This window comes from Rhinatrema bivittatum, chromosome 6 (genome assembly GCF_901001135.1).
Source record: "Rhinatrema bivittatum chromosome 6, aRhiBiv1.1, whole genome shotgun sequence".
Classification (NCBI taxonomy): Eukaryota; Metazoa; Chordata; class Amphibia; order Gymnophiona; family Rhinatrematidae; genus Rhinatrema; species Rhinatrema bivittatum.
In genome coordinates this window covers 246,328,261-246,340,538 of record NC_042620.1, presented here as the reverse complement: position 1 = coordinate 246,340,538, position 12,278 = coordinate 246,328,261, and the positions used below count along the sequence as shown (strand labels likewise).

Below are 12,278 nucleotides of genomic sequence, written 5' to 3'. Positions count from 1 at the left end.
CTCTGTATCAACGAAGGATTGTCTAACCTGCAAGGGGAGAGATTTGTCAATCCGTATGCAAATCTCTTGTCTCTTCGAATTACAGGAAGAATAGTAAATATTTCCAACCCATCTTCCTTTCAGCTTCTCATGCTCAGCTTTGGACACGTGTGTCTCCTGCAATAACAGGATTTGCACATCAATTACAGGATTCTCTCCCTCTTAATCGGGGACAAAATCCCTCTAACATTGAGGGACATATCTTTAATGCTGTTAGCCATAATAGGTATAAATGAACATTTTAATATTCACAAAAACACCATGCAACCAGGATACATCATTGTTGAGAACATCAAATAGCACTGAAGTTACGAAACAGTGTTTCCTGACAAATTTAATCATACCGTCCAACTGTGACCATTGCTGAGTTATCCATAGTCTGCTACTAGCCTAACACCATCCAAGGTTTGAGCCTGTGTCTGAAGGACTTGGGCTCCCATGTGACATTAGGATGCAGTCTTCTGTATGACACATTTTCTTCACTCATCTGTTGGCAGAGGAATAGATGCTGGACTGTCTTGATGTGTCGGGGTGTTTTAACTATAGTACAGGCACATCAAAAGGGAAGTCAGTCTCTAATCCTGATCTCTGCCCCTTCCCCTTTCCCAAATGATGCCACAGGGAAACTACAACAGGTCCATTACAGATCTCCTGGAAAGATTTCCTCATGCCTTCTTTCTGTCCAGAAATCGCAAGTTCACCAAGCTACAATTAGTCTTTTATCCTATACATACATGAGTCTGAGGTCTGATTTATAGATCAGGACCTCTATGGACCTTCTATAGAGTTTCCCCTGATTTCAGGTCTCTGTTTATGATGATTTTTTCCTCTTATGATGATTTGGGGATTCTAGCAGGGAAGCACAGCTATTCCTATAACCTTGACAGAAGAAAGTAATTTTTCTGTTGGAGAAGGTCATCCTCTTTGACCACATACATCAATTCTGGAGACACTCACATGGAGTGGTAAGGGAGAAGGGGGTCACCCACACCCACTCACCTACCTACTCAGTCAGATCAACTGACTCAATCTTAGTGATAAATAGGTTGATAGGTGTCACAGCCAGAATGTCCTTACATTCTTCTCATGGTGCCTTGGAGTTTTTATGCCACTGCTTTTGGTACCATTTGCTCCTCTTTTATTGCCTAGGGTCATACCAACTTTATAGATGCCCTTTGCCCCTCATTTGGAGCCCTGGGTGTTCTTGCTACTGTGAGTGGCTGCTTTGCCCCTCTTTGTGGTTTTCATGCCACAGTTTGTGCTGATTTGATCCTCTTATCAATGCTTTGGGGTATTTTCTGCTGCATTTACTGCTTTGTTCCCCCTATCATGATGCCTTGAGCTGTTCATGCCATTGTTAGTGCTGCTTTGCACCTCTTTTGGTATACTGGAGCCTTCATGCCCTTCTTTTGCAGTCTGAGTTATTTTTTGCCACTCTTGATGTTGCTTTGCTCCTCTCACAGTGCTTTGGGGTGTTGTTGATGCTTCTGTTTGGGCTACTTTTCCCTGTCATGGTGCATGGGTTCTTCATGCCACTCTTGGTGCCACTTTCCCCCTGGCAAGCATAAGAAGAACAAAGACATAGGCCTCCCAGACAGCATGGATCGATAGGATAACAGGCAAGCATAAGAAGAACAAAGATACAGGCCTCTCAGAGAGCATAGACAGATAGAAAAACAGGCAAGTTTAAGAAGAACAAAGGCACAGGCCTCCCAGAGAGCATGGACAGATATGAAAACAGGCAATCATTGGAATTACAAGGGCTCCCCTGGAAGAGGGAAAAAGCAGCCCTTTGATGGGTGCCCAAATCCAACTCCTTTGTCAGCATACATGAATTGGACGTCCGTTAAAAAAGGCCTGTTTACAGATGACCAATTCTTAAACTCCTGTGGAGCTTTAATGGGCTTTGTACCAACACACAAAGCCTGGGCCTGTATAATTGACATCCAAGACTAGGGTGTCGCTAAAGCGATTAAGGGGGGCCTTAACAGGTCTGAGTACAAGGATGCTCAACGCAGGGAAGGAACTTTGGCACTCGGAGGCCCGAGGAAAGCAGCTGAACTGGGACATCCATTCAAAGAAGACTAAGGAAACTCGTCCGGCATTTAAAGCTGAACTAAAGACCTGGCTGTTTAAATGCGCATTTGCAGAGTATGAATCGATCAATCAGCAATGTCAGAAATAAGCAACACAGCATAAGTATGCTTTATTTGTAAACCATCTTGATGAGCTACCCTTTTATTTTTTACTCTATTTTATTTATTTATCTTTTATGAGTTTTATCTTTTCTTAACAGCTAATTTTATTCTTTTACTTTATATAGTGTTTTAGCTGATACTGTTTTATGAATATTGTATTTCTGATTCTGTTTTATCTTGTGTAAACCGATGTGAAGGCCTGTCCGATGTATCGGTATATAAAACTTAATAAACCATTAAACCATTAAACCAATAATCGACATCCAGAACTGGGATATTGATAAAAAAAAAACCTGATTGTGGACGCCTTCTACCAACCGACGTCCAAGAATTGAGCATCAGTAACTCTTTTAAGGATGCCCAATTGCTCCTCCAGAACCAATTGCTACAGCCAACAAAAGGTACAGCCAACAAAAGCTAAAATATCATATAAAAAAAACAAATGAAAAAATCTGCACACATACAAATAAAAGCAGAAAGAAACCACCTCTTACCTTGAGGAAATGAAGAAACTGAAGCAAGTTAAGTCGATTGCCTGCAATAGCGAAACCGCACAAATTCAAAGTACCAGTTCACATCAGTCTGTAGCAAGTACAAGTCCAATCTGAACTGAGCACAAAAGGAAAGTTTGCCTTGCAGCAGCGATTTATATACCCTGTGGATAGGATTATGACGCATATGCTGATGTCACATTGGGAGAGCAAAGTCGATTTCAAAATATTGCTTTTTTAATGAAATTTTACTGTATTACTGTCAACTGTATTACAGATAGAAGTCTTTGACAGATATACGCATCCACAGATTACACATGCGATGCTATATTGGATGTCCAATGCAATAAAATGTGTGGCACTATGGACGCTCTCTTTTGAACTACACGCGCCTTTTTCACGCGCTTTTCATTTGTTTAATTTGAGTACTACATCCGGGGTAAAGACGATAAATTGTGCGAGTGTTCGAAATGCATGCGTACATAATGGATGCCCCTTTGTGCCATGAATTGCTCTTCCCTCTGCTGCTATTTACCTGCAGATTTCACTAAACTTGAATAGAAAAACTTAGTTTTGAAGGCTAAAATAAACTGCATTGCTTCCCCTATAGACTTGAATGGAAAATAAATGAAAAAAATGACACTAACAAATGACGCATTTTCTTTTGAAACACACAAAATGAATTATGGAGACAAACAAAATGAATTAATGAATTGGAATGAAAATGTTTTTCTTTGCAAATTCCTACTAGGAAGAACAAAATGAGAAAGTGCCTTCTGCTATCCTAAATCACATATAGCTAACATGGGAGTTGACCATTACTTTGGAAAATATCTGTACACTCTTTCATATTACACCATAGTAGTATAACTGTTAGTGAATAGCTAAAGTACCTGAGTAACACAGAGGAGACCAAGAAGATATAAGACTATGCAGCAACCAATGGTGATAGGGATTCTCAGTTTTCTCATTATTTTTGGATAGGCATCTTGTATAGCTGTTGTAATTGTTTCTGCAAAAAAACAGTATGTTTATACATAGTAATACTGAAAAAGACCAAGTGGCCCATACAATCAGCAAAGTTATTCTGACCTACACTGCTAAGGATATATCACAGCTGTCAGCTATAAAATTGGGAATATATGTAAGATATTACTCTTTAGCCAAGTCATCTTTTGTTGTCTTCCCATCCTAGCTAAATGAGCATGCAAATTCTCATATTTAATCCAATTCCCAGGCTCTTCTACTCTCCATGTCTTAGCACCAAGGTAAATTATACAATACTAGCCGTTAAGCCCGTAACATGGGCTACATTTAAAAAAAATGTTTCGGTCCATTTCCTTCCCACTCATTCTCCCTCCCACCTCTATTCTCCCTCCCTCCCTCTCACCTCCCCCCTCTAGATTCCCTCCCTCCCCCCTCCCCTCCCCCTCTCCTCCCCTCCCCCTCTCCTCCCCTCACCTCACTCTCTCCTCCCCTCCTCCTCTCCTCTTCTCCCCTCCCGCCCTCCCCTCACCTCACTCTTTCCTCCCTCCCCCCTCCCCTCAGTCACTCCCCCTCTCTCAGTCCCCTCCCCTTTCAGCTCATCCACAACCCGCAGATGGAAGATCTCCGGGGGGGGGGGGGTGTCCCTCCCTCCCTCCCTCGCTGCTCCTCGCCGCGCCGCTACTGCGCCTCCCAGCGCCATTTTGTTTTCAGGCACGCTCCTCTCTGACTGATATGCTCACCCGCGCATGCGCAGTAGAGCTGCTCTCTACTGCGCATTTGTGGACCGTCGGTCAGAGCCCATTTATAAGGTAGATCTTTCTGGATATATAATTCACTTTCTGGTAGATAATAACTTTACTGAAGAACAAGAAAATGCTACTCACCTATCAGTGTAAACTGCGAATCCATACCTAAGGTCACAAGCATGAAGAAGAACAAAATGGACCAAAAAGGAGGATATGGTAATTGGTTTAAGGCTTCGGGATAGGCCATAAATGCCAAACCAAACCCTAAGTAAACAAATAACAATTTAAAGACTGATATTCAAAAGAAGGTCAGCATCTAATTTAGGTTACTATTTTCAGCCAAACATACAAGGTCATTCATCAAATAGCGATGACGCCCTAATGTACATGCTAACTACCGAATCGTGATGGTAAAATTAAAATGAGGGAAAGGGGTGGAGTTAGGGAGGGGATTGGGCGGAGTTAAGGGTAATGAGGTTGCGGTACCGCTACAGGCAATAATATTTTGGACATTATCACCGGCAGTAGTGCCAGATTTAATACTACCTTTTCTATTGGCACTATGGGGGCGATAGAGTGTGGCGTGACTGCAACCAAGGTGGGCGAAAATGCACCGCTGCGATGCAGCCGGCTGCACACTTTCTTCCCCCTGCCCTTTTTTTCTTCGCAGAATAATGAATTTAGGCCTTCGAGACCTAAATATTCAACTGAAAATTCACATAAATTTAGGTCTCTAAAATTTAGGAACCTAAGTTTAGGATCCTAATGAAGCTTTGAGCTTAAATTTAGGAACTCAGCCCTAGGAAATTTTCGAAAAGGCCATTTAGGAGCCTAACTTCAAAGGTTAGGAGGCTAGTTCCTTTGAAAATTGGCCCCTTAGCTTTTTTAAAATAGTAGAAATGACAAAAATACTTATTTAGTAAAAAGATAACATGGTAAATGATGGAATAAAAAGATCAAAATGATTCATCCAGTCTGTCCAGCAGATATTTGGGGTAGTAACTGCCACTCCAAAGTTATCACAGTTTACCTCAGTTCTTCATTTCCATCATCTAGGGATCCTCTGTATTTATCTCACACCATTTTGAATTCTGTAATCGTTCTTGTCTTCATCACCTTTTACAGGTGAAGACAAGAACGATTACAGAATTTTAGGCATTCACTAGCCTTTCTGTGAAAAAATATTTCCTGATATTGTTCCTGATTCTATCCCCATGGAGCTTCATATCATTCCCCATCAGAAAAGATTTGATTCTTGTGTATTAATATCTTTTAGGTATTTAAAAGTCTGCATCATAGCCATTGTTTCACCTCTCGTCTACGGTAAACATATTTAGGTCCTCAAGTCTCATCTGATATATGCCTTTTGGTGCAGACCTGTTCATTTTGATTGCCTTTCTCTGGACCATCTCTGTCCTCTTTCTATCCTTTTTAAGATATGGCCTCCAGAACTGAACACAGTATTCTAGGTGAGTCCTCATCAATGACCTGTACAGGGACATTATCATCTCTTTTTTCTTGCTGATTATGGCCTCTTTCTATGCAGCCCAGGATCCCTCCAGCCCTAGTCACTATCTTGTCTCATTGCTTTGCTAACGTCAGATCATCAAACATATCTCCCCAAGGTCTCTCTCTCAGTCCAAGCACATCAATCTCTTGCTACCCATCACATACAGTTCCTTTGGATTTTTGCTCCCCAAAAGTATGATTCTGCAAATCTTTACATTGAATCATAATTGGAAAACCTTTGACCACTAATCAATCTTTCTTAGATTATTTCTCATTTTATCTACTCTTCCTGGAGTGTATTCTGCTGTGTTGAGATCTTAATGTCATGTGCAAAAAGACAATCTTTCATTTTTAACCTCTCTACACTATCACTCACAAAGATATTAACCAAAACCCACCACAAATCTGATTCCCGAGTCACTCCAATGATGGTTCTTCTCTCCCGAGTATGAGTTCATTCACCACTTTATCTGTCAAACAATTTCTAATCCATTCCACTACCCTTGGATACCCCTCTGAGGTTGCTCATTTTATTTATGAGCCTTCAATGTGGAACTGTATCAAAAGCGTTGCTTAAATCCAAGTGTAACCCCCCCCACTTTTGTGTTAGGGTCGAAATGGTGTAGGGGACATACTCAAGTCCTGGGGCTAAGTTTCAGTTTCTCTAGCACCAGTCCTTTCAACCCCAGGGTGTGGATTTTCTCAATAGGGGTGGGGGTGGGGGGAAGGCTTAATCTCCTGGGCCCAAGGTGTGCAGGGAAAAATCAACTAAGTCTCTCAGATCTCCCTTACTCTCTCCCATGGGTGTACTCATGGTCCATTGACTCAGCTGGTGGGTTCTTTCTTAGATGTGCAAAATGTTCAAAATTAAAGTTTATTGCTACAAAAATGAACTTTACAGTCCAATTCAGAAAGACAAAGTCCATGAATATTCATACAAAAAAACAAAAAATTCACAGTGCCTGTTCTCAACTTGATGATCTCTGAGCCAGTATCTCTATTGGGATGGGACCATTTAAATGCCCACAATCCTGGATGACTGAAAGTGGGCTCCTGGCAAAAGGCCAGGACTCAGTATCTCTGATAGTAATAAAAACTCTGGGGGACCTTGATTGGCAAAGTCCAAAAATCTCCCAAAGTACAAAAATATCTCTACAGACTTATCTTCATTTCTCTTACCTTCTCCAAGCCCTTCTTCAGAACCTTCTTCTCAGATCCCCTCAGGTAGTGGGCTTCCCTCTTGAATAAGGACATGGGTCCCAAAACCTCAACTTCTATTCAAAACTCAGCATCCAAACTCCTCAATGGCATAGGCTGGGGATCTACTATGAAAAAGGCTGCACCAACTCATCAGCCCTTCTCTATCACAGTTGTTACTCCTCTCCCTTACTGTTCATGCTCAACCCCAATATATAGCGCAGAGATGACCAATCCCAGCCTTAGAAAAAGGAAACTTTTAGGGATGGTCTAAAATACTTCGGGCCTCTTAGTGCTTGTCAAAAAGGGTACATTTATTAGTAAGAGATCAGAGCATTTATTTATTTATTTATTTATTTATGTATGTATTTATTTATTTATTTATTTATAACTTTTCTATACCGAAGTTCAAATAACAGAGTTAATTATCACTCCGGTTTACATTACAACCATAAAAACAGTGACAAAGTTGTCTTACATTGAACAGGGGGAGAGAAAAACTTGGATACAGCTTAAGCATGGGGAGTAACGTGTCAAAACTGGTAAGAACTGATAAGAGTTGGCTTTTTAGGGTAACAAGGTATTCCGAGGTAGGGGGTAGGAATGAGGGATTGTAAGGGGGTTGGAGGGGGGTTGGAAGGTGGGGGAGGGGGGGGGAGGGGGGAGGGTAGCGGAGGGTATCCCTTACACAAGTGCCTGTCCTTGGTCTCTTATAACCTAACCATAAAAATCAATCAGATTTATTTCCTCTTGTAAAACTATGCTGCCTTGGATCTTGTAACCCACTGGATTGTAGATAGTTCACTATCTTTCCTCCAGCAGAGTTTCCATTCATTTTCCCAACACCAAAGTAAGGCTAACTGGCCTTTAGTTTCCATCTTGCTTTCTACTACCACTTTTATGAAGAGGGACCATAATTGCTCTTTTCCAATCTTGTGGCACAACTCCTGTCTTCAAGGATCTACTGAACAGGTCCTTCAGTGAACTCATCAGAACAACTCTGAGTTCCCTTAGTATCCTGGGATGTATCTTATCTGGCCCCATGGCCTCGTCCACTTTCAGTTTTGCCAGTTCCACCCACACACACTTCTGTAAATTGGGTAGCATCTATTCATACCCATCTGTACTCTTTACAACCAGATGTGGTCCTCCGCCAAAGTTTTCTTTAGTAAACACTGAACTGAAGTAATTGTTTAATATTTCTGCTTTTTCCTCATCACTATCCACACATTTCCCCTCGTCAATTTTCAGTTTTACAATTCCACCTCTGATCTTCCTCCTTTCACCGATATATCTGAAAAATGTTTTGTCACTTTGCTTTTCATTCTTTAGCTATTCTTGTCATTTGACTCATGGCTTGAACATCACTATAGTACTGAACTTTCCCACTTAATTTATTCTGTATTTCTACAAGAATTGTGTTACTGCTCACAATTTCCAATCATCAAGATTTCATCTTTAGGTACTATCCATTAATGCATTTTCATATTCATTCATAACTAGGTGCCTTTATTTTTGGTTTTTATTTTAGTTTTTCAGGGAATTTCAATATTATAACAATTGAAAATCAGTGGAAAAATGACTGTGTTATAACTAAGTAATTTTTCTACTTATTATTTTTGCTATAACATTGAAATTCCTAGGAAAAATAAAAAACTGAAAACAAAGGTCCCTATTCATAACTCAGTCACTTTAAATAAACAAGATAGGAAACATGTACATGATGGACTGCACATTTCCAAGGACTTCTTTTGTTTGAGAGACTATTTTAAAAAATGTTTGGGTTCCCACCTCTCCACCCCAAGCCAATTTTTCAAAGCAAATATCTCCAGGTCTCGAGCCCTTCCCCTTCCCCATTCTGTAGAAAACATGCATTTTGGGCTTGTGACCAGGAGCCCCCTCCAATCCCCTGAAATCTCCTCAGAACTCCCACACTAAACTGGCAAGAAGATTCCCACTTACCTGCTACTAGCTTAACTTCACATGTTTCTCTTAAAACTCAATGCCAGCTGTGCTGCCTAAAGAGAGCCAATGTGGCTAGTCATAGCTTTGAGGAATTGTTGTGCTGGTGGTGGACCCTTGGCCTGAGGTGGTGTTAATGCTACATGTAGGGCAAACCCCACAAGTCCCCACAGTCAGGAGCTGACTAGGAGACAGAGGACAACTGGAGCTTTGCCAACACCAGCCCTTGTTCCCTGCAGGTTGAGCCCTTAGGTGCCGGGGCCGGCTAGTCTTAGGTGTGCCTCCATGTGATGACTCCCAGTAGATGAGGTGCAAGGGTTGCTGGGAACCAGCAGAGGTATCACAGGGCTGACATAGGTCTGGATGAGGCAGGGATCCAGAGACCCGGGAGCCAACTGGAACAGGGCAGAGACAGGGAGTGCCCAGGTAGAAGAGGCCAAAGCCTAAAGACCAAATCCAGGTAGTGATCAAGGCGAGTCAAGGCAAGCTGGTGTCAGGGCAGGTGGCTGAGCAAGACAAGGTTCTGAGTCAGAGCAGAGCAAGGGTCAAGCCAAGGAATCAGTCCAGAGCGTAGTCCAACGTAGCAAGGGTCTAAGCCAGAGAATCAATCCAACGAGACAAGGAAGGGACCAGGGTATGGGTCAGGAGCAGGAACCAGGAATGGAGTCAGCATCAGGAACCAGGAACGAAGTCAGGATCAGGAATCAAGAACGAAGTCAGGATCAGGAATCAAGAACGATGGGCAACTAGCACATGAACAAACATGGAGACCTGTTGCCAAGGCAAGGAACTAAATATCAGGACCCGATGATGTCATCATTCGGGGCAGCGGGCTAATTTCCCGCTGCAGATGCAGGGAGACCCGCCGGCAGCTGCGGAGGTCTGAGGAGGAGGCAGGAACAGCCGAATAGGCAGTAGGTGCTCGAGGCATAGGCGGCTGCCAACTGCCGCGAGCGAAGATGGTCCGGGTCCAAGAGCAGAGCTGCAAGGGTGAGTAGGCCCAGACACGTAACAGTACCCTCCTTTACATCCCCCCTCTTGGAGGCTTGGGTTTGCCCGAATGGGCATGATGGAAGCGGAGTAGCAGTCCTTTGTCCAAGATGTTGCTTGCAGGCTCCCAGGAGTTCTCCTCGGGGCCTTAACCTTCCCAAGAGAGAAAATACTCCCAACGGCAGCCTCTTCTTCGGCAGTCTAGGACTTCTTATACACGATACATGGTATCGGTTTCCGTGGAAAGCTGGGAAGGTTCAGGAGCCTTACGAGAAGGCCATGAGAGTACCACCGGTTTCAGTAAAGACACGTGAAAGGAATTGTTTATTCCTAATGCCGGTGGTAACCTGAGCTTGTAAGTAACTGGCCCAATACGCCAGATAACAGTGAATGGGCCAATAAACCTGGGTGCAAACCTCTGTGAAGGAAGTTTAAGTCGAATGAAACGAGTGTTTAGCCAGACCTTTTGGCCTGGCTGGAACTCAGGAGCCAGTGGGCATCAGCAGATTTCTTAGCATGTGCCGCATTCTGGTGAAGGCGTTGATTCGTCTGGGTCCAAAGCATCTTAGAAAGCATCTGCAGTAGCCTGAGCTGCCGGCAAGGGCACCAACAGTGGAATTGGCAATGGTAGCTGAGGCTGTCTGTTGTACACAATGGAGAAAGGAGAAACTCCAGTGGCTGCTGCAATGTGGGAGTTGTGGGAAAATTCTGCCCAGGGTAACAATTCCGCCCAGTTGTCCTGCTGGTCATTCGTGTAGGTGCGTAGGAAGTTCTTAAGTGAGCAGTTTGTGTGCTCGGCCTGGCCATTGGCTTGAGAGTGGTAAGCTGTAGTCAAATTAATGGTAATTCCAAACTTCTTACATAGACAGCGCCAGTAATGGGCAATGAACTGGGGACCCCTGTCTGAAACAATATTTGTGGGCAGACCATAAAGGCGAAAGATATGCTGAAAGAAGAGACATGCTAGTTCTGGGGCCAATGGTAAGGCAGACAAAGGGACAAAGTGATCCATTTTGAAAAATTGGTCTACGATGACCCAGATGACCGTATTCCCCTTGGATGGAGGGAGGTCCTCCACAAAGTCTGTAGATAAGTGAGTCCACGGCTCTTCTGGTGCAGGCAATGGCTGGAGGAGACCCCAAGGTCAACCTACTGGTGGTTTCTGCTGGGCACAGGTTGGACATGAGTCTACATAGGCATGAGTATCAGATACCATAGTGGGCCACCAATAGTAGCGCTGGAGTAGACATAGTGTTCGGGCGCATGCTGGATGGCTGGCTAGCTTGGAGTTGTGTGCCCAATGTAGGACCCTTTCTCGGAGCTGGCGAGGTATGACTGTCTTCCCGGCTGGAACCGAAATGGTGGCTGACAGGCAGATACAGGCAGGGTCTATAATGTGACTCGGCTCATCTTGAACATCTTCTAGGTTGAAGGAACAAGAGAGAGTGTCCACTCAGAGGTTCTTCTCCAATGGACGGTAATGGAGCTCGAAATTGGAGCGAGAGAAGAATAATGCCCAGCTGGCCTGGCGAGCATTGAGACGCTGGGCATGTCTGAGGTGCTTGAGGTTCTTATGATCCATAAAGACGGTGAACTTAACTGAGCACCTTCCAACCAGGGGCACCACTCTTCGAGGGCGAACTTGATCGTTAATAACTCCCTGTCCCCTATGCTATAATTTTGTTCGGCATGTGAGAACTTATGGGAGTAGAACGAGCATGGATGGAGAACTCCTCGGGTCGAGTACTGGCTCAGAACCGCCCCAGCCCCTATAGTTGAGGAGTCCACCTCTACAACGAAGGGGCGATTCAGATCTGGATGGCACAAACAGGGACCAAAAAGGAAGGTGTTCTTGAGGTCTTGGAAGGCAGCTAGAGCTTCAGAGGACCAGTTCTTAATGTCGCTGCCTTTCCGAGTTATAGCTGTGAGGGGTGCTGCCAACAGGGAGTAGTTCGCTATGAAGTGACGATAATAATTGGTAAATCCAAGGAACTTTTGAAGCGCCAAAAGACTCACTGGTCGGGGCCAGTCACGAATACCCTTTAATTTGCTAGGGTCCATAGTAAAACCTCACTGGAAAATGATGTAGCCTAGGAAAGGCAAGCTGGATCTTTCAAAAAGACATCTGTCCAACTTAGCGAACAAATGATTTTCCCATA

General features: G+C 43.6%; 1 protein-coding gene across 4 annotated transcripts in view; it reads right to left on the bottom strand.

Moving 5' to 3' along the window:
• LOC115094058 (sodium- and chloride-dependent neutral and basic amino acid transporter B(0+)-like) overlaps positions 1-12,278 on the bottom strand; it is a 271,756-nt gene that overhangs the window by 70,478 nt on the left and 189,000 nt on the right. For 2 of the 4 annotated variants that reach the window (XM_029606716.1, XM_029606717.1), the window contains exons 11-12: positions 4,600-4,725; positions 3,622-3,740 (exon numbers count right to left, since the gene is read on the bottom strand). In XM_029606716.1, the coding sequence (XP_029462576.1) occupies positions 3,622-3,740; positions 4,600-4,725 (245 nt within the window). The remainder of the gene's footprint in view (positions 1-3,621; positions 3,741-4,599; positions 4,726-12,278) is intronic. The other 2 variants (XM_029606718.1, XM_029606719.1) reach the window with 2 other exon arrangements.